At 42.2% G+C, this 26342-nt stretch overlaps 1 protein-coding gene and 1 non-coding gene across 3 annotated transcripts in view; one reads left to right on the top strand and one right to left on the bottom strand.

The window, feature by feature from the left end:
• Nucleotides 1–3252: 3252 nt before the first annotated feature.
• BPTF (bromodomain PHD finger transcription factor) overlaps nt 3253–26342 on the top strand; it is a 131736-nt gene continuing 108646 nt past the window's right edge. For both annotated transcript variants that reach the window (XM_068976675.1, XM_068976676.1), the window contains exon 1: nt 3253–3892. In XM_068976675.1, coding sequence (XP_068832776.1) covers nt 3253–3892 — 640 coding nt within the window. The remainder of the gene's footprint in view (nt 3893–26342) is intronic.
• TRNAE-UUC (transfer RNA glutamic acid (anticodon UUC)) lies at nt 15065–15137 on the bottom strand. The gene has a single exon. It is a non-coding gene; the product is annotated as a tRNA-Glu (tRNA).

Below are 26342 nucleotides of genomic sequence, written 5' to 3'. Positions count from 1 at the left end.
AGGCTCTCTCATAATCGTATGAGGGCAATATTCCCATTCGCGAGGGCTCCGCCCCTCATGGTCTCACCTAATCCCAATTACCTCTCAAAGCCACCATATCCTAATACATCATGCCCGGGGGAAGGATTTCATCTTGTGAATTTTGTGAAGACACACTTAGTCCCTAACAGCATCTGACTAAGGAACTAACTTTACAGTGAAGTAAAAAACTGGCTGTCTGATCAGATTCGCTGACCCCACTGTGAACCCCAACAACCAGAAGCATCTGACTTCAGCAAACAGTAGAATGACAGAGAATGCATGCCTACTGAACCAGCTGGAAGCTAACAGCTTGAGAGCTAGGACTCTATTTACAATAGTCCCTGGGTATCCTCCGGGAATTGGTTCTAGGACAGCTCTCCCCACACCCTCCCACCCCCAGATGACAAAATCCACGCTTGCTCAAGTCTTTATGTAAAATGGCATAGTATTTCATATAACTGACACGCATTCTCCCAATATACTTTAAATCATCTCTAGATCACTTATAATAATGAGCATCTATTTTAAAATAGGTTTCCTCTGCAATTAGATTGTAGACTCTGAAGGCTGTCACCATTTTAAATATCTTTGTATTTAAGAACCTAGCATTGTACTTTAAAAAAAAATTAATTATTTTTGGCTGTGCTAGGTCTTGGTTGCTGCAAAAGCGGGGGCTTCTCTCTAGCTGTAGTGTGTGGGCCTCTCATCGTGGTGACTTCTCTTGTTGCAGAGCACGGGCCCTAGGGTGCACGGGCTTAGGAGCCCCAAGGCATGAGATCTTCCTGGACCAGCCACAGAAGCTGTGTCCCCTGATTTTTTTTTAAATAATTTATTTTGGCTTTCTCTAGCTGTGGTAAGTGGGGGCTACTCTTCATTTCAGCTCACGGGCTTCTCATTACAGCGGCTTTCCTTGTGGTGGAGCTAGGCAGAGGGGCTTCAGTAATTGCAGCATGTGGGCTCAGTAGTTTCGGTACATTGGCTTAGCTGTACCGTGTCTTCTAGAATCTTCCTAGACCAGGGATTGAACCCATGTCCTCTGCATTAGCAGGGGGATTCTTATCCACTGTACCACCGGGAAAGTCCCTAGCACTGTACTTTATTTATTTTACAAATGCAGCCTTTATTTTTGATTGTGCTGAATCTTTCTTGCTTTCCTATGGGGGTTTCTCTAGTCCTAGCACTGTACTTTAAATAGTGCAGGATACAGGTTGCAAACTTGTAGGTTCTGGGCTATAGATGAACTGCATTCATTTTGATCAATCTGAAGTAGATTGTTTTCATTGACAGTTGTCAACATTTAAAAACCAAGAGATTCATGTGCAATGCACATGTGTCGCTGCTAAGTCACTTCAGTAGTGTCTGACTCTGTGCGACCCCATAGACGGCAGCCCACCAGGCTCCCGTGTCCCTGGGATTCTCCAGGCAAGAACACTGGAGTGGGTTGCCAGTACCTTCTCTTAAAAAATTTGAAGATCTGGCCATTTCAGGCCACATTCCCAAAGCTGACCTCTTCAAACAAAACTCGGGCAATTCCGTCTGTGAAAAGTCCACACCTTGCCCACTTGATTTACTTTCATTAATTACCTGGTTCCTGAAGGCATATAAGTTTGCCACCCTTGTCGCTCAATGGAACTACTAATATATTGAATAAGTGAATTTGGCCATTAATGCTTGTTGGTTCATTTTCATTTCACGTATGCATTCTATCCTTCTAACTCCACTGTAATAATTCACTTGGTGGACAGAATCCTGTTAACTGTTAAACACAAATCACTTCTTCGTGGTCACATGTTTCAATAAGTATTAATATATTATAAAATACAGTCTGGGTCTTAGCCCCAGACCACTGCGAGTTGAGTCTCCCTGTTTTGGTCCCTGGTGGTTCGTGGTTTTAGTCGCTAAGTCGTGTCAGGCTCTTTGTGAGCCCATGGCTTGTAGCCTGCCCGGCTCCTCTGGTCCATGGGTTTCTCCAGGCAAGAATACTGGGGTGGGTTGCCATTTCCTTCTTCAGGGGAGTCTTCCCAACCCAGGGATCAAACCCGGGTCTCCTGCATTGCAGGCAGTCTTTACCAACTGAGCTACGAGAGAAGCCCAGCTTTGGTCCCAGGATGCCTAAAATTTCATCCTCATGATTCGCCCCCTCGGTTTAGCCGAGACTTTGTTACTTGTCAGGTAGATTAAAATTATCTCCCGATAACTCAAACATCCAACATTTTAAAGTAGGTATTAGGACAGAAGTTATCCTTTCTACAGCAAGGAAGAAATTAGAAAGCTCTTTCTGAGGTGGTCGAGTTCCTAGCTGGGACACTAGCAAAGGTGGAGGAGACTGGAATGTAGTTGCTTTCTGAAGTTTATCGAAGGCTTTTTGGGAGGGGATTTTATCCCGAGTCTCAGAGCGACCCTCCCTCAGGGTCTGGCAGCTTAGGGCGGGGCTTCTAGCACAGCGCCCCCTCCATCCCCTCCCCACCCCAGCAGTTGTCATTGGGATCAATTCCTGGACTCTCTCGAGCCAAGCGTTCGGAGTTTCACAGTTCTGGGGGCTCGTCTCACAGTCCCCAGGTAACCTCCCTCCGTTGCTGGCGCTCACCTTGTCCCTTCTGTCGCTGGAGTTGCACAGCCCCTCGCCCCACCCCGCCGCGGCGCGATACCCTCTCTGGCGCTCTCAGCATCATTATCCCCCAGGGGACAAGACGGGGACAAATTTGGGGGCGTCCCTGCCCTTGTCCCCTAGCGGGGGAAGAAGACACGCGGGAAGGAGGCCCCGTGAGTTTAGACTCCCGGGGCCTTCGACACGGGGCACTTCTCGAGGGAGCGCCCCTCTCCTCACAGCCGCCGGCCGCCGCGGTCTAGCCAAGCCGCGCGGAGGCGCCCCGGGCTCCCCGCCCCCGACCCGGCGCTCCCGCACTCCCCCTAGCGGCCGCCGCGCGGCCTCGCTCCGTCCCAGGCTCGTCGGCGGCGCAGCTCACGTGACCGCGCTCCGGGCCTGCGGCCGCTGTCGGTTCCCCCAGTCACCGAGCGAGAGGGAAGAAACAAGATGGCGGCTGAAGGCGATCCGGAGTGGGGCCCCAGCAATTCGGATTGAGCCTTCTCCCTCCACCCGCTTCCGCCGGCCGGGCCCCTCCCGCCCGGCCCCGCCGGCCTCCCCACCCGGCCCCGGCGCCCCCCACCGCCACCCCTCCGCCCGCCCCTCCCCCCTCCGCTTTCCCTTCTCCCCCCCGCCTCAGCTCCGACATGAGGGGCCGGCGGGGCAGGCCGCCCAAGCAGCCCGCGGCTCCCGCTGCGGAGCGCTGCGCCCCGGCCCCGCCGCCGCCGCCGCCGCCGCCGCCCACGTCCGGACCCATCGGGGGGCTCCGCTCGCGGCACCGCGGCAGCAGCCGGGGCAGGTGGGCCGCCGCCCAGGCTGAGGTGGCGCCCAAGACGCGGCTGAGCTCGCCCAGGGGGGGCAGCAGTAGCCGGAGGAAGCCGCCGCCGCCGCCGCCGCCGCCGCCGCCGCCGGCCCCCCCCAGCACCAGCGCCCCGGGCCGGGGGGGGCGAGGAGGCGGGGGCGGCAGGACAGGGGGCGGGGGCGGCGGCGGCCACCTGGCCCGGACCACCCCGGCCCGGAGGGCCGTCAACAAAGTGGTGTACGATGACCACGAGAGCGAAGAGGAGGAGGAGGAGGAGGACATGGTCTCGGAGGAGGAGGAGGAGGAGGAGGAGGACGGCGACGCCGAGGAGACCCAGGATTCCGAGGACGACGAGGAGGATGAGATGGAGGAGGACGACGATGACTCCGACTATCCGGAGGAGATGGAAGACGACGACGACGACGACGCCAGTTACTGCACGGAAAGCAGCTTCAGGAGCCATAGCACCTATAGCAGCACTCCAGGTACCCACCCAGCCCGGTTGCTGCAGACTTCTTCCCCACCTCCTCCCCCTCCCTCCCCCCTGGCTCACTCCCTCTCTGGTCTCCCCCCACCCCCACCTCCCCCCCACCCCCCAAACGGAGGGGAAATGCGACGGCCCATCAAGTGGCAAAAAACTAGATTTACTAGAGGAAAGAGGCGCATTGTTCAAAATGGAGATTGCATTGTTGCAGTTCGCAGGCCACACGCTCGCTCGCTCGCTCGCTCGCTCTCTCCCCTCAACCCCCTCTTTTTCCTCTTAAAAATGTGTGCCAGTGCAGTGTCTCCACGGGCATAGTTGAAACTTTGGCACACACATATCCATTGCATTCATTTTTCTCCCCTTGTTTTGGTTTGGTTTTTTGGAATGAAAGAAGCTTCTTGTTTTTGCAAACCTCTTTGCATTTCTAATGTGGTTTCTTTTAGATTTCTCGTCTCTAATCGGTTCCTAAAAAAGGGAATGGAGGATTCAGACAGATTGTGCCATACAAACACACACACACACTCACACACAACATGCTTCTCTTCACACCCCGAACTGTGTGGTTTTAAAAGTGTCTTAAGGAAATGGATCAGTTGGGTTAGTAGGGGAGCCTTATCTGGTCCTGTGTGTGTGTGTTTATTCTTGAGTGCTGATGGGCTCGTGCAACAGTTGCTAGTGAATGGCTGATTAAAAAGCAAAGAAGAAAAACCAAAGAATACCAAAACAAATTTGCTGTTTTATCTGATTCCAGTATCATTTTGGTAAAATGCAAAATAAGAGACCGCAGGAACTTGAGTCTTAACTAATTTGATCCCTTTGCCTGAGAAATGCCGTTTCCTGTCACCTGTTGCAGACACGTATGGTTGATCCTGCAGACGTAATTGCTGAAGATGAACTTTCGGACCAACTTCCAAGTCACACAACAGACGTATAGGGAAATCTAATGCAAAATGACTTTTTCTTTTCATTCTATTTCTGAGGGTAATAAGTCCTCCCTGATCTACAATGAACTTCTCCATGGTGACTCCTCTTTTCTCATAGAGCTTCTCTAGGCTGGTGCGGAGATACATTTTATCTAAAAAACACATACACACACAATGGCTGCTGTGTATGAAATTCATAGTTGCAGTTTACTAAATTGTGAAAAAAAAATCATAATTTATAGCAGTAACCTACAAGATCTTTTCCTTTGTATTTTTTAAAATCTGAACTGAATTAGAATCCAGTTTTCAGAGCATTTCCGAATTAAAGTTCATGAAGGAATAGAGTCTTAACAGTGATTAAGGTGTGTCACTTGTTTTTAAAAGAGACTGGACCAGCCCTCAAATAAAAATCAACAAAGAAGACAAAAAAAAAAAAGGACTGGAATAGAAGTGGTTAAATGTAAATGTGCCTTTTTTTTTTTTTTTAAATAAATGCTTAAATACTCATTGGAGGAGTATGAGCATTAAGTCAGATGTAAGCCCATTTAGCTTGTCCTCCCAGCAAAGGAAAAAGGTAATTTCTTTTGCCTGACAGTAATATCTGCCTGTCTTTGGGGGTGGAGTGAAGGAGAGCTGGCAGGAGAATGAAGAGAATGAATCAAATGTCAAGTGTGTATGTCTTGTATGTGGAAAGGACTACACACCATCCTTGCCAACTTAATTTTAGTGCATCTTTTATAGTAATGATTTCTACCTTACGAAATCACATGTGGTCTTTTCGACCAGGAGCCCAGAACTGAAAGACTTGTGGAGAGGAAATTATACTATTGGAGGAAGTTTTCTCAGATTAGGCAGAGCTAAGGCGTTTGGCAGGGTGGTTCAGCTAACTTTAACTCCTCTTTGAAGGCTTAGCAAGTAATATTTAGGGTTGAGAGCGGTGTATATGCTGTTAAATTACAATTTTGTGGTTAGGCTTCCTTTTTTAAAAAGATCCTTATATCTTTATGTACTTCCATGATAGTTTGTTTTTTCCGATGACATTCATAGTCTACCTTGTGTATGCTTGTCACCTTTCACCTTTATGTGAAATTAAGGGTTATATATCCTTATACTAAGCTTACAGCCCCTGTAGTCCCTAGTGTAGTGCCTCGAGCACACTACAGGTGCTCATCAAAGATGGGTTGGACAAATGATTGTTAGTAGGTGAGAACTTGTAATAGATGAAGTTGTGCTGATTCTCCAGTGGCTACCATAATTCCTAAATATTTTGGATGTGGGAAACTAAAAATTGGCCTAATTAGATTTTGATAGTTTGACCAGTTTATAGTAGCAGAGAGAGTGTGTTTGGAGCTGCTGTTTCATATTGCTTGCCAGGCATTTTCCTTTCTTTATTAGATGTGGTGGTAACTTGTTATATGTTTTACTTTTGAAACATTATTTCTCAAGATTATGGTGAAAGAGATGATACATTTTACATCCTAAACTTTTAGAATATGTCCACTTGCCTGGAATAACAATTCATGATAGTGAGTTGTTTAGGCTAAGCCCTTGTTTCGTTTGTTTTATTGGGTGTACTTCTAGGTAAATGTGTATATGTGTGTATATGCTTTGGAAGGAAAAATGTTCTAGAACTGGTTTAAGATATCCCAGAAGTTCATAAATAAATACACTTGGTGGATTCGAGTCTACCTATGTTGTCAAGATTGAAAAGAGGAATATACTTTGCTGGTAATTTAGAATAAGTTAATTAAGTCTTGTGAACTAGAATGTTGGCTTAAGTAGTAAATAAGAATGAGAAATTATACTTAGTATACTTATATACTTAGTATAAGAAATTACTCATTCATCTGTTCGTATATTGAGTACTTCGTAGGTAATATACCTGTTGATGCAAGGACATTGGTTGATGTTACTAGATTTTTCTAAAACCATAGATTTAAAAAAGTTTTCAGTGGAGGTGAAATGTTTTCTTCTTAATGAAGAAAAAATTTTAATGGGTATGTAAGGTCCTCACATGACAGATGTTACTGTAGGGGTGGCAACTTGTTAATAAAAATTTGAAATCATCTAGTTTTGCTTAAGTTCAAAACATTTGATTGCATAAGGCTTTTAGTATTTTTATTGTTAAAAGTTAGAATTATTTCAGACAGTAGGTTTTATGACATACTTTTGAAGTACATTGAGAAGAAAATGTTTTGCATAGGCATTTGGTAAAATTCTGACAGCACCTTGTAATCAAGTGTTTGCTAATTCAAAAAAGTTAAGTCAGACTTTAAAACAGAGCCGTTCTTACATTTAACTTGTGCGGAATTTATGAGAATACTTAGCTGTTATTTTGAAATTTGGAACTTCTGGTGACTTCAGAAAATAGAATCCCTGGTGTTGTCCTGGGAGAATTAGTGATTTATGTCCTCTAAGACTGTGACAGTTGAGAGGGGTGGCACAGGTGCCATGAATGCACTGTGGATTTATCTGAAGAAGAATTTGTTACTAGTTTGACAATATTTGTTCCCACCAGTTTCAAGCAAATATCTTTTCAGTATGCTTGGGATTTCTGATTGCTACAAGTGAGACAGATACAAAGCACTGCGGAGAGGTAAAGGAGGGCGGGCTCATAAGCTATGTGGGGGAGCTGGTATGCATGTCTGCTTCCTGGATGGGCATGTGGCTAGGGAGGATAGGGATGTGGCCAGCGTGTGGCTAGTGAGGATGGACAGAGGCAGGGAGGGAGTAGCATAAACCAGGGCACTGACTTTCAAATGTGGGCAGTCTTAAGTAACCTCCTTTAGCAAGAGCCTGAGTATATGAATAAGAAACTGCTGAGCGATAGGTAGAGAACCAGGCTACAGCATTTTTCCTCTCTCCCTCATCTGTTGGGTCAGGATTGGGCTAGATCAGTGGTCCTCGGTCATTTTTCACTTCAGGACCACCCAAGGGATGTGCTGTATTCCTATCAGCACTATGCAAGGAGCGTAAAACAAAAGCACATTAAATCACAGATACTATTAATTCGCCGATTTAGCCAGCTCTTTCCCCCCCCCACAAATTGAGAAAATCAATGGAGAGGTGACATCTGAAGCCCTTTTCTTTTCTCTCCAGTCTATTTCAGATCTGTTTCACTTGTGGGTACTGGGGATCAGTCAGAAGATCTGGAAACAAGTGGATATGATTTCAGTGGGACGTCAGGAAATTTAGCATTGCTTCCGTTCTGCAGGGTGGATTGAAAGAGGTCAGATAACTGGTGGGGATGTGAATGGGTTTTATAGCCCTGGATGGAAACATCAGTCCAGGAGGTACTTCAGAATTCTCCAAGCCTGGACAGCATCAGAAGTGTAGACAGAGGACTTCATCAGATAGGCCTCTGTAAGAATGGCAGTGTTTTCAATAGCAACAGGTATTCAGGATTATAAGAGAAATTAATGAGATCTGTTTTCGGGTATCAGTACTTGAAGAGGTTAAACATGAGAATTAAAAGAAAGAAAATGAGGGCCCCAGAGAGTTATTACAAAGTTGGATGACGTGATCTGTGAGTGATGGAGAGATATGTCCAAGGTATGCAGTGATAGATGGTCTTGTGTACCACCCAGGCCCGGTACTCGGCTGGGGTATGAGTGGAAGTGGAGCTGGGTGTTGAAATGTGGGTGTGCAGCAGGACTGGGGATACTAAGGCCAGGAGCTCCGGTTTCTTCCCTCAGGTCCATCTTTTCTTCCTCTTCAGGACACTGTGTCCTCCCTGTGACTGGAGATTCTTGGAGTAGGGATGTGGGGGGTGAGAAGGTGGTGGGGGTGATGGGAGACCAGTAGTCTGGGTAACAAACAGGAGCAGATCCTAGCAGATGCTGTCTTTGCACTGGGTAGATCCCTCGTTCCCTGCTCCTTAGCACGCTCTGAGGAGCTCTTCCTAGAAGTCCTCCCAGAGTACTGATGATCACCTTGATCTCTCTCCTCTTTGAATGCCTGCTTGTGGCACTTAGAGCCTCATCTTCATAATTTAGCACTAGCTTAGCACTGACGCTTTTTTTTTTTTTTTTTTTTTCATGCTTTCAGTCCTTTAAAATGATAACCCTCAGGAGGTAGAACATTTCTTAAAAAAAAAAACTTACAGAATGCACTTGAAAAGATTGAAAGTAAAACCATACAGATGGAATTAAAGTGGATATAGCTAAATACAATGTTTTAATTGTTTTATCTACTGGTATATGCCAAATTATTTTATGTATTTTTCTAGATACTAAGTTACATTACTCAAATATTTTTTGATTGCTGAATGATTTTTAAAAATAGAGCTAACATTTATTGGACTTCTGAATTGCTGAATTATTTTCAAGTAATATTGAATAAAAGTTGCATTTAAAAATACAAAAACATTTTTAAAGTTTCACTTTAATTTTAATTTTTAAAATTTTTACTTTATTCATTTGGCTGCCACAAGTCTTAGCTGCAGCATACAGACTTCTGTAGTTTTGGTGCACAGGCTTAGTTAATCCAAGGCATGTGGGATCTTGGCCCCTGGATCAGGGATTGAACCTGTCTCTCCTGCATTGCAAGGCAGACTCTTAACCACTGGACCACCAGGGAAATCTCTAAAAGTTGCATTTTTAAAATAGCAGTTTTATTGAGATACAGAATACATAGCATAAAATTCACCCTTTAAAAAAAGAAAAAGGTATTATCCAGTGGTTTTTAATGTATTCACAGAGTTGTGAATGTATCACCCCTACCTAATTCCAGAATATTTTTATCACCCCAACAAGAAACAGTGACAGTCACAGCAGTCACTCCTTGTTCTCTCCCTCCCCTGCTCCATCTCCTGGCAACCACTACTTTCATTTTCTGTTGATTTGTCTCTCATGGAAATTTCTTATAAAAAAAATCATACAATATATAACTTCTTTCATTTAGATTAATGGTTTCAAGGTGCATGGATCTTGGAGCATGTAACAGTACTATATTTAAATAGTATCCCTTTATATGGATATACCGCTTTTTGTTCATCCATTCATCACTCCATGGACATCTGAATTGTTTCCACTTTTTGGCTATAGTGAGTAACACTGCTGCTAATGTTCATGTATAGGTTTTTGTCTGGACAAGATGTGTTCATTTCTCTTGGGTATATCCTAGGAATGTTATATATAGCTGGATTAATTACAAATACTTTTTTTTAATACAAATACAATTTAAATAGAATCACTTTAACCAGATGTACTTTTTTTGTTTGGAATAGTTTTGAAACAGTTCTCTTAGGATGAATGAGAGCTAGTTTGTAAGTCTTCCAAAATATCTATGATTTTTGGATTGCTTTTGGTCAGCTTGGAGAATTTATTCCAGGTTTGTCAGAGAAGGAGGAGTGTAAGTGGAGTCATATTTTCACACAGTCAGTGTGAGCAACGTGTGGCAGGCTTTGGAGGCACTCACTCATGTAAATAAACTCACTATGCAAGTCTTAGGCTATCGTGATACATGAGAATCTCAGGATTCTAGGTGCATCTTTCATGAATGTCAAGGATCTAGAGAGGTAGCATGTAGCATAGAGATTACCAGTCCTCATGGATGAACGAATGAATGAATGAATCTGGGCTCTGTGATGATGGGCATTTTGCTCAGGTCTTTGTACCTCACTTTCCTCTTTTGTAAAATATCATAGTACTGAATTCAATGTGTTGTGAGAGCCGAATGGGTTAATGTGTGCGAAACTAGAACAGTGCCTGGTACTGGGTAAAGATTCAATAAATAGTAACTATTCTTGTCTATTGATTTGTTCCTGAATTGTAAGCTGAGATTCTGTTAAAATATAGGAACCTTACTTACAATGTAGCAAGGTAGTATTTTATTCTGTCAGAAAACTGTCAGTTGACTCACAGGGTAGAAAAATATTTTGAAGACCACATTTAAGTAAAAGTTCACATTAAACTAGAGCTTTATCCCCCCCCCCCAAAAGGGTTATTAAGTGTTTAACTTCTCCATTCAGAACATTTAGTTTACCTAACATCTAATTTATTTTAGAACTATAGTAAAAAATACATTGAGTTCTGTTATTTACTGTTAAAGTAGAAAAAGTGCTCTTGATAATTTCAGCTCTCTGGTAGTTCCTTCTCCAAGACATCTTCCTCTGCCTTTTCCTTAAACCCCAGTTTTCCAGGTTTTCAAGCCAGCCCCTGGCCCTCTTACTATGTCCCTTCTTCCCCTGAGATCTCATCTGTTCTCAAGTTGTTTTTAAAAATTGCAGTGAAAAATTGAAAAATAGTGCAGTTTTACTCCTTTGGGAAAATACACATAATATAAAGCTAAAAATGAAAATTATCTATAATCCCAGCAACCAAAGATACCCATTGGACACATGTGTGTGTATGTTTGCGTGTGTGTGTGTGTGTGTGTTTAATTCCATTTACTGCAACATGTTCTTAGTAATATTTTTCAGAAGTTATAACTAAGATGAAATAAACTGATTGTTTTCCCTTGATATACAGCAAACTTTCCCCATATCTTGGTTTCTTTTTTTCTTTTTAGCCATGCCACACAGTTTGTGGGATCACAGTTCCCTGACTAGGGAGTGGACCTGGTCCCGGCAGTGAAGACTAACCTACTGCACTGCCAGGGAATTTCCTGAAACTTCTTTTTGCTGCTTTCACTGTTGATTCTGTTTCTTGGGTCCTACTGCCCCCTTGGTTTACTTGTCTGTTTCAGCACAATCTCTAGTTGCTTCCTAGGAATGGGCGCATGAGAAATAAACTTGTTTTTTTTTAAATCATGATGTATCTGAAAATGCCCTTTTCAGTCCTAATACTTGGTAGAGAATTTGGCAGGGGGTAGGGTTCTAAATTTAAAAAAGCACTTTCATTGAAAGGTTTGCTTTGGTGTGCTCCAGCATCGAGGATTGCTGTTGTGAGGTGAAGGGCCGTCCTGATTACCTCATGTCTGACCTGTTTTTATCCCTCCAAAATCACTGTGGATGGTGACTGGAGCCACAAAATTAAAAGACGCTTGCTCCTTGGAAGAAAAGTTATGACAAATGTAGACAGTGTATTAAAAAGCAGAGACATCACTTTGCCGACAAATTTCGGTATAGTCAAAGCTATGATTTTTTCAGTAATTTATGTACGGATATAAGAGTTGGACCATAAAGAAGGCTGAGCACTGAAGAATTAATGCTTTTGAATTGTGGTGCTGGAGAAGACTCTTGAGAGTCCCTTGGACAACAAGGAGATCAAACCAGTCAATCCTAAAGGAAATTGACCGTGAATACTCATTGGAAGTACTGATGCTGGAGCTGAACCTCCAATACTTTGGCCACCTGAAGCTGACTCATTTGAAAAGACCCTGATGCTGGGAAAGGTTGAAGGCAGGAGGAGAAGGGGGCGACAGGATGAGATGGTTGGATGGCATCACCAACTCAACAGACATGAGTTTGAGCAAACTCCAGGAGATAGTGAAGGACAGGGAAGCCTGGCGTGCTGCAGTCTGTGGGGTTGCAAAGAGTCAGACAAAACTTAGTGACCGAACAGCAGCAAAGCTTTTAGGCTCTTTTCATGGTCCCCAGTGCTCTGGAGTTTTAAAGGGACTGCATATCCCTTGATGTGGCTCTTTTTTACTCATTCTGCCTGGGTACTTGGTGGGCCCTTTTAATCTACAGACTCATACTCTTTAGTTCTGAGAAAATGTCTTTATTATTTGCTAATTTCCCCCCAAATTTGATCTGTTCTTTTGTTGAACTTCTCTTTAGTTAGATGTTAGGCATTTTAGACTGTTCATGTGAAATTTCTTATCTTTTTCAATTCTTTTTATCTGTTTGTCAATTTGGTCTGCTTTCTGGGAGAGTTTCTCTTCTGAGCCTTCTATTAAATCCGCTTTTATTTCAGCTGTCAGATATTTAATTTCTGAAAACTGTTTTCTGTGTTCCTTTTCATCCTGTTTGTTGACACAGTATCTTATGTTTCTCATTATTGATAATTTAAAAAAAATACTGAAGTGCAACTTCAGTTCAGTTCAGTCGCTCAGTCGTGTCCGACTCTTTGTGACCCCATGAATCACAGCATGCCAGGGCTCCCTGTCCATCACCATCTTCCGGAGTTCACTGAGACTCACATTCATCGAGTCCGTGATGCCATCCAGCCATCTCATCCTGGGTCGTCCCCTTCTCCTCCTGCCCCCAATCCCTCCCACCATCAGAGTCTTCTCCAATGAGTCAACTCTTTGCATGAGGTGGCCGAAGTACTGGAGCTTCAGCTTTAGCATCATTCCTTCCAAAGAAATCCCAGGGTTGATCTCCTTCAGAATGGACTGGTTGGATCTCCTTGCAGTCCAAGGGACTCTCAAGAGTCTTCTCCAACACCACAGTTCAAAAGCATCAATTCTTCGGCGCTCAGCCTTCTTCACAGTCCAACTCTCACATCCATACATGACCACAGGAAAAACCATAGCCTTGACTAGACGGACCTTAGTCGGCAAAGTAATGTCTCTGCTTCTGAATATACTATCTAGATTGGTCATAACTTTTCTTCCAAGGATATATGGTAAAATTCACCCTTTTTAGTGTACAGTTTTGACTCTTTAAAGTTTTAGCAAATACATATAGTCATGTAACCACCACTACCATGAAATACAGAGCAGTTCCATCACCCCACCTCAGCTGTGCTCCAATAGTCAACTCCTCTCCCTCACCCCCGGCCACCACTGATCTGTTTTCTGTCCCTGTAGTTTTGCCTTTCCCTGAATATCATATAAATGGGATTACAACCTATGTAGCTTTCTGAGTCTTGGCTTCTTTTACCTAGTATAATGCATTTGAGATTTATCCAAGATATGGCTTCTGTCTCGGTCATTCCTTTTTGTTGCCAACTAGGTATTTCATTATATGAATATACCACAGTTGGTTTATCCATTCACCCATTTAAGAACCTCTGAGTTGTTTTTAGGTTTTGGAGATTATAAATAAAACTGCTCTAAACATGCACTTACAGGTTTTTGTGTGAATGTAAGTTTTCCTTTTTCACGGGTAAAGAGGAGTGGAATCACAAGGTTGTATGCTGAGCGTATTTTAACTTCCTAAGAAACTGCCAAACCGTTTTCTTTTTTAAAAAATAATTTTTATTTATTTATTTTTGGCAGTGCTGGCCCTTCGTTACTGCTCTAGCTTTTCCTCCAGTTGCGGCGAGCGGGCGTTACTCTTGTTTCGGAGCACAGGCTCTAGTTTGGACTTCAGTAGTTGTGGCACTCGGGCTCAGGAGTTGCCGCTCTTGAACTCTAGAGCACAGGCTCAGTAAGTTGTGGCGCGCGGACCTAGCTGCTCTGTGGCATGTGAGGTCCTCCCAGGTCAGGAATTGAACCCGTGTCCCCAGCATTGGCAGGCAGACTCTTGACCACCTAGCCACCAGGGAAGTCCCAAACTCTTTTCTAGTTAAGCATTTCCAGTTAAACATTTTGCATCCTCACCAGCAATGGATGAGGGTTCTGCTGCTGCTGCTACTAAGTCGCTTCAGTCGTGTCCGACTGTGCGACCCCATAGACGGCAGCCCACCAGGCTCTGCCGTCCCTGGGATTCTCCAGGCAAGCATACTGGAGTGGGTTGCCATTTCCTTCTCCAGTGCATGAAACTGAAAAGTGAAAGTGAAGTCTCTCAGTCCTGTCCGACTCTTAGTGACCCCATGGACTGCAGCCTACCAGGCTCTTCCCTCCATGGGATTTTCCAGGCAAGAGGACTGGAGGGATGAGGGTTCTAGCCATTCTATATAGTGGTATGTTTCAGGGCTTCTCTGGTGGCTCAGACGGTAAAGAATCCGCCTGCAGTGTGGGAGACCTGGGTTCAATCCCTTGGTTGTGAAGATCTGCTGGAGGAGGGCGTGGCAACCCACTTCAGTATTCTTTCCTGGGAAATCCCCATGGACAGAGGAGCCTGATGGGCTACAGTCCATGGGGTCACAGAGAGTTATATTTCATTATGGTTTTAATTTGCATTTCCCTAATAGTAATGCCGAGCATTTTTTCATGTGCTTCTTTGCTGTGAAGAAAATCATTGGTGAAGCATCTGCTGGAATATTTTGCCGTTTTTCACTGAGTGGTTTTCTTGTTAGTAAATTTCTAAAGTTCAGCTAACATAGTTATTTATGCTATATAGTTTCCCGAAGCTCTGTTCCTTTTTCAGAGCATTTTCTTCCTGGATGCAACATCCTCACTTACCTAAGGACATTTATTATAGCTTTTTTTTGTGTTGGGTGGAGGTCAACTGCACCTCGTGACTTGTAGGATATTAGTTTCCCAACCAGGGATCGAACCTGGGCCCGTGGCAGTGAAAGTGCCAAGTCTTAACCCCTGGACCACCAGGGAATTCTCTATTATAGGATATTTTTTTCCACTTTGTTTCTTTTGTTTCATCAGACTCCATTCTTATGTTTTAGTTTTTTTCTCTTTGACATTGGAGGCTTCTTTTCAAATGCCTCTTGACCCTCAGCTGTTCATATTTACGAGTGAAGCACTGGGTACACACTTTGTGGGTGGCCATGGTTTGACAGTTGGTGGGTTTCACTGTAAAGTAATTGGGCGGTGGGATCCCAGATATCAATGTTTTTGTTTCTGTGTATTTGTTTTCTCTTGCACACTTCTGTTTTTCTCATATGAATCTGTTTGGGTTTTTTTTTTTTTTTTTCTCTCCTTTTTTTGCCTGTGCCACGAAGCATGTGTGATCCTAGTTGCCTGAACAGGGATCGAACCTGTGCCCCCTGCATTGGAAGCGACAAGTTTTAATGACTGGATCGCAAGGGAAGTCCTCTATTTGGTTTCTTAAGGGAAGCTTTCTTCCATCTTTTACCGGGACCTGGAAGTAGGGGTCCGAGGGTGAGTGACAAGTACCCTAGGAAGCTGGATGAGGTCAGGCGGCTAGAGTTCACGCTTAGAGTAGGCATACTTCACTAAATTTCCCTGTTAAAAACCTGAGTGATCTTTTTTTCTAAATTGTGGTATAATTGATAAAAGGGCTTCCTAGGTGGTACATTGGTAAAGAATCTGCCTGCCAATGCAGGAGATGCAGGTTGGGTCCCTAGGTCGGGAAGATCCCCTGGAGTAGGAAGTGACAACCCACTCCAATTGCCTGAAACATTCCATGGACAGAGGAGCCTGGTGGACTGAGCATAGACATGCCCATAATTGATACATAACTTAATTTTAGTTGCAGGTATACAACATAATGATTTGGTATTTCTGTATATTGCCAAATGATCGCCACAGTAAGTCTAGTTAGTATCTGTCAACATATCAGTACATAGTTACAAAACATGTTTTTCTCTTGTGATGAGAAATTTTGAGATCTACTCTGTTAGCAGCTTTTAAATATTCAATACAGCTTTCTTAAGCATAGTTACCATGTTGTACCATACATGTCTGTGACTTATTTATAACTGCAAGCTTGTGTCTTTTGACTCATCTTCACCCATTTTGCCCACCCACTATGCCCTGCCTCTGGTAACCATCAATCTGTTCTCTGTATCTATGAGCTTATTTGTTGGCTTTTTATTTTCCACATATAAGTGAGATCATACAGTATTTGTCTTTTTCTGTCTGTCTTATTTCATTTAGCATAATGTCCTCAGGGTCTTTCCGTGTTGTCACAAACAGCAGGATTTCCTTCTTTTTTATGCCTGAATAATATTCCATATTGTGTGTGTATACGCCACATTTTCTGTATCCATTCATCCATCAATGGACATAAAAGCTATTTCATGTCTTGATTATAAATAAAACTGCTGTAAACATTTACGTATAACTAATGAATGATGTTGCAGTGGACATGGAGGTTGTAGATATCTTTTTGAGACAGTGATTTCTTTTTCTTTGGATGTATACTCAGAAGTGGAATTGCTGGATCATATGGTAATTCTACTTTTAATTTTTTTGAGGAACTTTCATACTGTTTTCCAAGTTATATTCCCACCAGCAGTGGACAAGGGTTTCCTTTTTTCCACATCCTTACCAACACTTGTTGTTTCTTACCTTTTTGGTAATAGCCATAGCAACAGGTGTGAGGTGATGTCTCACTGTGGTTCTTTTCTCTTTGTTCTGGTATGTTTTTATCTTTTGTACTTCTTCGTTGTCAGTTTACCAAGTGTTGAGAGGAAAAGGATATTGGTTCATGTTACATATTAACCATGTGTAAAGTGAAGTCACATTAAGTATTTCTCTACAAAACAGTTTAAAAATAACTTAACCTAATACTTACTCAGAGTGCGAGGTACTGTGTTAAAAACCTTCATGAGATCCGATGATGGATAAATATAAAATATAAAATAACATAGGGCAGGCCATGGTAAATGCTGTAAGAAAAACAAATTAGGAAGAGAAGTCACATTCTGTTTGGGAGGTCAGAAATGGGGTCAAGAGCAAGGTTAAATTTGAGATATGTCTTGAAAGTTGGGTAGGATTTCTCCAGGTGGAGATGGAACAGGAAGAGAAAAAGGGAGCTGAAAGGTAACAGATGAGAGGAACGTGCATATTCAGACAAGGCCGCAGAGAAGTGGAGTTTATATTTTGGTCCAACTTCAATAAATGCCAGTTTGAGGAAATTGTACTTAGTAGATAGTGGGGAGTCATTGAATGTTTTAAAGCTGGAATGTGTCATGATAAAGTTGAGCTTTTTGAAAAAGTAATCTGGCTTTGGTGTATAAAATTTTGGGGGAATAGGAGGGGGCTGGTATAAAATAAGGTTCTGTCCCAAGGCTTTACCAAATAGTTAAGCTCTCCTGTACAGTCATTCCTTAGTATCTGTGGGTGGTGGGCTCTAGGACTGACCCCTCGCCATGATACTGAAGTCTGCTGGTGCCCAAGACTCCAGTCCTCCGATGCCAAACTCCTGGATATGGAGGGTTGACTGTTTGCTTTGATTACTCGTAGTGACTAAACCTTTAGACTAATCTTAGTTCACATTCCTGATTTTTTTTTTTTAAGGCTTTCCTATGTATTCCTGATGCATTATAAATATTATATAACAGGCGTGCATGCTCAGTCACTCAGTCATGTCCGATTCTTTGCAATCCATGGACTGTAGCCCACCAGGCTCCTCTGATCATGGAATTTTCCAGGCAGAAGTACTGGAGTGGGTTGCCATTTCCTACTCCAAGTAATCTTTCCGACCCAGGGATCGATCCCGCATCTCCTGCATTATTCAGGCAGGTTCTTTACCACTAAGCCACCTGGGAAGCCTGATTTATATATAACATATATAGATACTCTAGAATAAAAAACGCATTTTCACTGGCAGTGTGTGAAAGTGTCTATTTCACCAGCACTGGTTATTTATAAACCAGCTTTGCATTCAGTGGGTTAAAAGCTCTCATTTGAATTTGCATTTTTTTTTTTTTAGATTACTCATAAAATCTAATACCTTCGTGGCCTCTGACACCATCTCTGAAGTCATGGTTTCCTTCCTGTGTTTTAACTCATGGATGAGTGAATCCTTCTTGAACCCCTCTTGAAAGTCCTATAGGCACATCTAATTCCACATGTTCCAAATAGAGTTCATGCTTTAATGACTGCTCCCGACCTCCCATTTCCTTCTCAGTTAATAATGGAACTGCCTGCTGAATTGCCCAAGTCAGAGTGAGGAAGTGACAGATTCCTCCCTATGCCTCACCCTCCATGTGCAGGCTTGTCACCAGGTCCTGTTCAGTTTGGTTCTTATGTCTCTTTTAAATATCTTTCAGTTCTCTTGTCCATCCATACTGATGGTAACCTGAATCAGGCCTTCTTTATCCTATACTTGGTCTCTGAAGGAACCAGCCTGCCTGCCTGGTCTCCTTTTTCCCGTTCGTCTCTCGTTTCCATCTTCCATGTACGTACTGCTCTGCTCTCAGACAAAGCTGACCATGTTATGCCCTTTCTTAAAAATCTTCTGTGGGAAAATGAGTATGTGTGTAAGTGTATGCGGATAGTTCTGACTTGACTTTTGCTTCCTCTCCCGGCCTCATGTTCTGTTGCTTCGTTGAATTGTTCATTTATTTGAGAAATACCTGTTGGGAACCTGCTGTGTTCCAAGCACTCTGTGAGATAAAGCCGCGAACAGAGCCGATGTGGCCCCTGCCCTGAGTCCACAGGGGAAGGCAGCCAGTGTATCAGTGAGAGAAGCGCTTCCGGAGGGGGCGAGTAACAGTGACTTGGTGGTGTGTGTGTATGGGGGTCCGTCACAAAAAGCCTCCTCAAAGAGGTGACAGTTGGGTTCAGAATTGAAGCAGCTGGGGGAGGGGAAGGGAACGAGGACTCTAGGCCATCAGATGATCATTGCATGAAATGGACTGGAGGGGAAACTGTGAAGGATCAGAGTGATGTGATCAGATGCGTGTTTTTTTTCCCCCTCTGGCTATAGGCTAGAGGATGAATTGGAGTGGGGTAAGAATTAATGAAGGAAATTAGGCAGTTGAAATAAACCAGGTGATAGATTTTGTACCTTGGAAAGAAATATTAAAAAAATACTGGGTTGGCCAAAAAGTTCATTTGGTTTTTTTCAAAACATCGTACAGAAAGACCCAAACGAAGTTTTTGGCCAACCCAGTAATTTAGGACTTCGAATGACACATCTTAGTGATAGACAGGTTAGATGGGGTAGGGTCAAAGTTGACTTCACTTCTGAATCTCCCTTGTTTTTTTGTTCACCACTTACTTCTCTTCACCGTAAATTTGACTGTCAAGTAGTACTGAATTTCTTTATAAAAGTTCCCCTCACACTGTGCTTCTGTGCTGTGCTCAGTTGCTCAGTTATGTCTGACTCTTTGTGACCTCGTGGACGGTAGCCCGCCAGGCTCCTCAGTCTGTGGAATTTTCCAGGCAGGAAAGAATACTGGAGTGGGTTGCCATTTCCTACTCCAGGGGATCTTCCTGACCCAGGAACTGAACCCACGTCTCTTGTGTCTCCCGCATTAGCAGGCCGACTCTTCACCATTGCACCACCCGGGAAGCCCTCCCCTCACACACCTTCCCGTTACTCACTGCTGTGATGGTTCACTTCTGGTCAGCCACCCATATCCTGCAGCTTGCCTCCTCTGGGCACCGTTCTCTGGTCCTTGGGCGGGACTAAGTTCTTTTATCTCTCCCCTGCTCCCCCAGGACTGTATGCATTTATATGTTGTTCACTTTCCAAATATTTGAGGATTTTCAAAGGCGTCTTTCTTTCTGTTACTTATTTATAACTTAATGTCATTATGTTCATATGACTTCAGTTTTGTAAAGCATTTTTAAAGGTTTGTTTTGTGCCCCCAGGTGTTTGTCTAGGTGAATGTTCCAGGTGTACTTAGAAAGAAGGTGTATTCTTCTGCTGGTTGAGAGCGTGTTCCTGAAGAGTCAGGTTAGGTTGGTTGCAGTGTAAAGGTCTTCTGTATCCTTGCTAATTTTCCACCAGCCTGTTCTGTTGATTACCAAGAGAGGAATGTTGAAGTCTACAATTACTGTCCCAGATTTGCCTATTTCTCTCTGGAATTCTATTAAGTTTTCACGTATTAATAGTTCGAGGTTCTGTTATTAAGTCCATAAACATTTAGGGAGGATTATTCAATCCCTTCATCATTATATCTTTTTTTTTTTTAAGTATTTATTTATTTGGCTACACGAGGTCTTAGTTGCAGCCTGACAACTCTTAGTTGGGACATGTGGGATCCAGTTCCCTGACAGGGATTGAACCCAGGCCCCCTGCGCTAGGAGCACAGAGCTTAGCCATTGGACCACCAGGGAAGTCCCCATCATTTTATCTATTTGTTAAGACATTCTGCTGAAATGGACTGTAATTATGTGGCTGTCTCCTTAGTTAGAACCTGCCTTAAAGTAGGGAGATTCTCATTCATCTCTCTCGTCTTAGCGCCTCCTCTCTCTCTCTAGTATGCAGTAGGCAGCACCAGTAATTGCTGAACTGAGCGTTAAAAAAAAAAAAAACAACAACCTAGATTCTTTTCACTCTTAGTTTTGCCCTGTCCAGTATGGCAGCCACTAGCCATGTGGGGCTATTTAAATTAAGTAAAATAAGACTTCAGTTCTTCATTGGCACTGGCTACATCTCCCGTGCCCAGAGCCATGTGTGATGTAGAACATTTGGGTCATTTCTTATCATCACAGAAAGTTCCCTTGGGCTGAGTGGTTTGTTGTAGTCAGTCTGCTTCTGCCAGACTGTGGGAATTTATCCCTTTTCCTCTGGCTTTGTATTTGCTCCGAATCCTGCGTGGCCTGGGTTAGCCCCCGCACTCTGGCTGTGGTTCTTCTCTGTTAAGCCTGTCAGCAAAGCGTTGTTTGTCGATGTGACGGTGTTGAATTTCTGGAGTGAGATTTGGACTCATCTTTGGGAAGATGGCATCATTTGTTGTTCTCTCTGGTAGGGAAAAAGGAGAGGTAGTCAGTTAAGCTTTAGTTTTAAAAAAATCTATCATGGTCCTGAGAAAATTAAGTGAAGTCATAGATGTAAGACAGAAGGGAAAAAAGAATTAAAACTCTTAAGAGACTTTTAGATGAGACATGTAGTTTGACGACTAAGAGAATTCCGTATTATAAAAGCCTGAAAGTTGGTTTGTGAACTGAGTACTGATAGGTCATCTCAGTTGTCCGCTGCTGCTGCTGCTAAGTCGCTACAGTCGTGTCCGACTCTGTGCGAGCCCGTAGACGGCAGCCCACCAGGCTCCCCGGTCCCTGGGTTTCTCCAGGCAAGAACGCTGGAGTGGGTTGCCATTTCCTTCTCCAATGCATGAAAGTGAAAAGTGAAAGCGAGGTCGCTTAGTCATGTCTAACTCTTAGCGACCCCATGGACTACAGCCCACCCGGCTCCTCCGTCCATGGGATTTTCCAGGCAAGAGTACTGGAGTGGGGTGCCATTGCCTTCAGTTGTCTGAATTCTGTATAAAACCTCTTTCTCAGGAGTCTCTGGACAAATGACTTAACTATTTTAATAGTTTTCAAGGAAGAGACATCACTTTTGGGGTGGGATTCTTTTGTTATTAAAGTGACGTTAAATTGCAGTTACGGAGCCTCAGCACATTTGCCAAGAAACCTGATGCTTAGACTCTTCTCTCCTCATGGATGTGTTCTAGAGTTCATTCACTTGGGAGACTGCCTGGCCGAGTGATTCATGCTGAATGATGTTCAGTAGGTGCACTTTCTACATTTTACTGTCACGGCTTCCTCCTTGATTTCAGTATGCTAACATTGCCTCCTTTGAGGTCTGTTTATAGTATGTCCTATTTATGGAACTTAAAAAGCATTTCAGAAACGCACACATTAATCTGTGAGGAATTTCTCATCTTGTCCTTTTTCCTTCTAATGCTTGCATAGCTATATCAAGACTTGTCTGAGGAAATAGTCTAGCATTTAAAATAGCTAATAAAATGTTAAACTTTCCTATCAGTGCCGTTTTCCCTGTTCTTCTAGACATCAGAATTCTTTCGCACACTCCTTGAAGTCTTAATAAATTACCCTTTTCTCCAACTTAAGACCATAATCTGCTTTCAAAGTATTATTCAAATAATAAAAAAATTTAAAAATGATTTTACTGTAATTTCAGATACATATTTGAACTTTTTAGTTTGAATTAATCTGGGTGAAATACCTCAGATTTCTGAATCTCTGTTAACGTGGAAGATTGCCTTTATCCAGATATATTGTTGTCCTTAATTATAAATAACTTGAGTTAAAAATCCTCCCTGCGTTTTAGGAGAAACCTAACCATGGGGGATTGTGTATGGCAGGGGTCACAAACTTGAATGCTGCAGAGTCCAAGTGAATTAAAGATATGAAGTGGCCTTTTTTTTTCTTTTACTAATTGTGCACAATTGCAATTGGCGTTAAAGTTTGTCTTGAAAAGCTAGTCCTATTGGAATCTTTATGGCTTTTACAGACAGTGCTGTTCTAAATGTGCTAGAGATGTATCTTTCGTCACCCAGACTGGTGTTTCTATAAGGTAGATTCCTAAGATAAGGTTGTTGGGTCGCATTTAAAAAGATGAGCCAGGTTATGCTCTCATTACCTATTTGTTTTTAGACCTTCCCCAATCTGTGTTTGTGTGGCTTTTAAATGGATATTTTCTGGAACTTACCGAAGTTTACTCAGATCTTTAGCGGGTGTTCTTGGATATAGACTAGGCCCAACGTCCTTTCCTCATCAATTTATTGGTTAAATATACTTGTAATACGAGAGCCTGAGGTTTAACCCCTGAACTATGTCTCTGACGGTTATCTGACCGAGTGGGAATGGAATTCTTTATTGCTCCTTAGCTTGAACTTGACCTTCTAGAAGCCATTCCTCTGTGACTAGATGATCCTAATGGGCAAGGGATTGGCAAACTTCCTCTTAGAAAGTGCTGGATAGTAAATACTGTGGTCTTTGTGGGCTAGACTGGCTCTGCTGTAACTACTGAACTCTGCCATTGTAGCATGATAACAACTGGAGACCACAGGTAAAGATGAGCATGGCTGTGTTTGAATGAAACTTTATTTATAAAAACAGCCTTTGGCTGGCCAGTTTGCCAACCCCTTTCTGAGCTCTTGACGTTCATTCATCTGTGATTTGGATAACTAGGTTAGGAAAAGAGCTTTGAATTTTTAAAATACCACTGGAAAGTCTAGTAAGAACTTCAGTTTTTAAGTTTTACTTTTTATCAGGAAAGAACTACAGAAAACTTAGAAAACTCAGAAGATAGCATTAATAGTTTGGTCACTCCTTACATAACCAGCGTTGTGTGGATGTGTGTGTATTTATATGAGGAATACTTATTTGTGCATAGAAATGTACTTAAAAAAAAAAAACTAGATAATGCCTAATTGGTTTTGTAAATCTTTTCCCTTATACCATGAGATCTTAGTATGTCTTTAAATAATTTGTCTACGAAAATGTCTGCTCTCATGGAGTCATGGATTTTAAAGATGAGTTTTATATTTAGCCACCTCTTCTCTTTTCTGATCGTTTCTAATAGCTTATTTGTTGGGTTGGATTTTCTAGGAATAAAGTTGTGTCATTTTCAAACGTGAATCATGTGCATACATCTGCTATTCTTACGTTTATTTCTCCTTTTTTTTTCTTTTCAAATTGTGTTACCAACCATCTCCAAAGTGATGTTAAATACTAGTTGAAATGAGAAGCATCTTTGTGTTCTTTCTAAATTCCAAGAGACCGATGCTAATATTTCACTGTTAATTGTAACGCTAGCTTTTGGCTTTTTTGTTTTCTGCTGTCCTAGTAAGCATACAGGGATATTTCATTTTGGTTTTGAATTTAAGTGCATTGTTACGTATGTACTTGCATTTTCTTCTGGTCTGTGGCTTGTGTTTCTTTCTTTTAACTGTCTAATCCATGAGCACATTTTTTCCCTCCATTAATTCAAGTCTCTGATCTCTTTCATCACTGTTTTTTTTTTGTTTGTTTGTTTGTTTGTTTTGTTTTAAGCATACTGGTCCTGTTGATATTATTATGTTGTACCTATCTTTCATGATTTTTGGTGCTATTATATCTGGTACTTTTAAATTTGAACTTGGGGACTTCCCTGGTGGTTCAGTAGTTAGGACTCTGTGCGTCCAATGCAGAGGGCAGGATTTGATCCCTGATTGGAAAACTAAGATGCCACATGCCTCATGGTATGACCAGAAGAAAAAGAATTTGAATTTCCAGTTATTAATTGTTACAATAAAAATATAATTAATTTTTGTGTATTGATCTTTGTGACCTTGTGAAATTCAACTGCTAGTCTGGTAGATTTTTTTTGGGGGGGTGGCAATTTTCTTGGGATTTTTACATAGGTAATCATGTTGTCTGGCAAATAGAGATGGTTTTATGTCTTCCTTTTCCAAGCTGAATTTTCTGGGTTTTTTTTGTTTTTTTTTTTTATTGAAGTGTAATTGATTTATAATATTGTGTTAGTTTCAGGTGTGTAGCAAGTGGTTCAATTTTATATATATCTATTTCTTCTCTTTTTTATTCTTTTCCACTGTAGTTTATTACAAGATATTGAATGCAGTTCCCTCTGCTATACAGTAAATCCGTGTTTATTTTACGTATGATGGTGTGTGTCTGCTGATCCCATGCTCCCGTTCATCTCTGCCCCTTTTCCCCTTTGCTCAGCAGAAGTTTGTTTTGTATGTCTGTTAGTCTGTTTCTGTTTGGTAAACAAGTTGATCTGTACTATTTTTTAAGATTCCACATATAAGTAGTGGTGTAGAATACTTGTCTTTCTCTGTCTGACTTACTTCACTTAGTCTGATAAATCTCTAGGTTCGTCTGTGTTGCTTCAGATGGCATTGTTTCTTTTCTTTTTTTTTTAATGGCTCAGTAAGAATACTCTGTTGTGTATATATGCCACATCTATCCATTCATCTCTTGGTGGCCGTTTAAGTCGCTTAAGTCTTGGCTATTATAAAAATTGGCTTCTATTTAACTTCATATGTCAGAGTATGACTAAATGTTTAGAAAATGAAATCATTTGAGATTTGTTTTATGACTCAGAATATTGTCTGTTTAGGTGACTGTTCCACATGTACAAGGAAGGAAGATTCTGCTGCTGTTGGATGGAGTGTTCCTTAAATGTCAGTTAGGTCGAGTGTGTCGATACTGTTGTTAAAGTCTTCTATATCCTTGTGGATTTTCCATCTACTTGTTCTATTGATTACTAAGAGAGGAGTGTTGAAATTTACAACCATTGTCACAGATTTGTTCTCTGTCTCCTTGCAGTTTTGTACGTTTATACTTCATGTATTTTGTGGTTCTGTTATTAGATTTATAAACATTTATGGTTGTTTGCCTTCTTGATTATCTGACCTCTTTATCATTATCTGACCTTCTTGATTATCTGACCTCTTTATCTGACTTCTTTACTCCGGTAATAGTCTTCGCTTAAAATCTCCTGTTTGGTATTAATATAACAAATTCAGCTTCACTCTTTTTGAATAGAGTGTTAGCACGGTATGTCTTTTTCCACCCTTGTACTTTTAAGTCTACTATGTCATATTTTAAAGGGGTTCCTTGTTTGTTTTTTAATCCAGTCTTATGACAGTGAATTTAGATTATTTACATTAAATATATTTATTTTTTTCTTTTTGGCTGCACTGCAAGGCTTGTGGGATGTTAGTTCCCCAACCAGGGATTGAACACTGGCCCTCGGCAGTGAAAGGGCTGTAGTCCTAACCACTGGACCGTGGCCCACCAGGGAATTCCCGTATTTTTTCTTTTTCATTTGGTTCCTCTGTTTCCTCTTTTTCCTGCCTGCCTTTTTTGCATTAGTTGAATATTGTCCTATTTTAATTTATTAGCTTTTTGGTTGTATCTGTGCTACTTTTTTAGTGGTTCCTCTAGGAGTTGCAAAGTACTTACCTACTTAGTTTTTTTCATTCCTTTAGGTAAAACTTTAAAGTGTCACAGCTGCAAAGGCTCACTTATCCTAGTCCCCTCCCCAATGCTGTCACATGTATGTCTATAGTTGTCCCTCTTTATTTATGGGGGACTGGTTCCCAGGACCCCTGCAGATAAGCAGAATTTCCAGATGTCAAGTCCCTTGACAAAGTGGTGCACAGTACAGTCGGCCTTCTGTAT

Source organism: Capricornis sumatraensis, chromosome 8 (assembly GCF_032405125.1).
Source record: "Capricornis sumatraensis isolate serow.1 chromosome 8, serow.2, whole genome shotgun sequence".
Lineage (NCBI taxonomy): Eukaryota > Metazoa > Chordata > Mammalia > Artiodactyla > Bovidae > Capricornis > Capricornis sumatraensis.
This window is presented reverse-complemented; position numbering and strand designations above follow the sequence as displayed.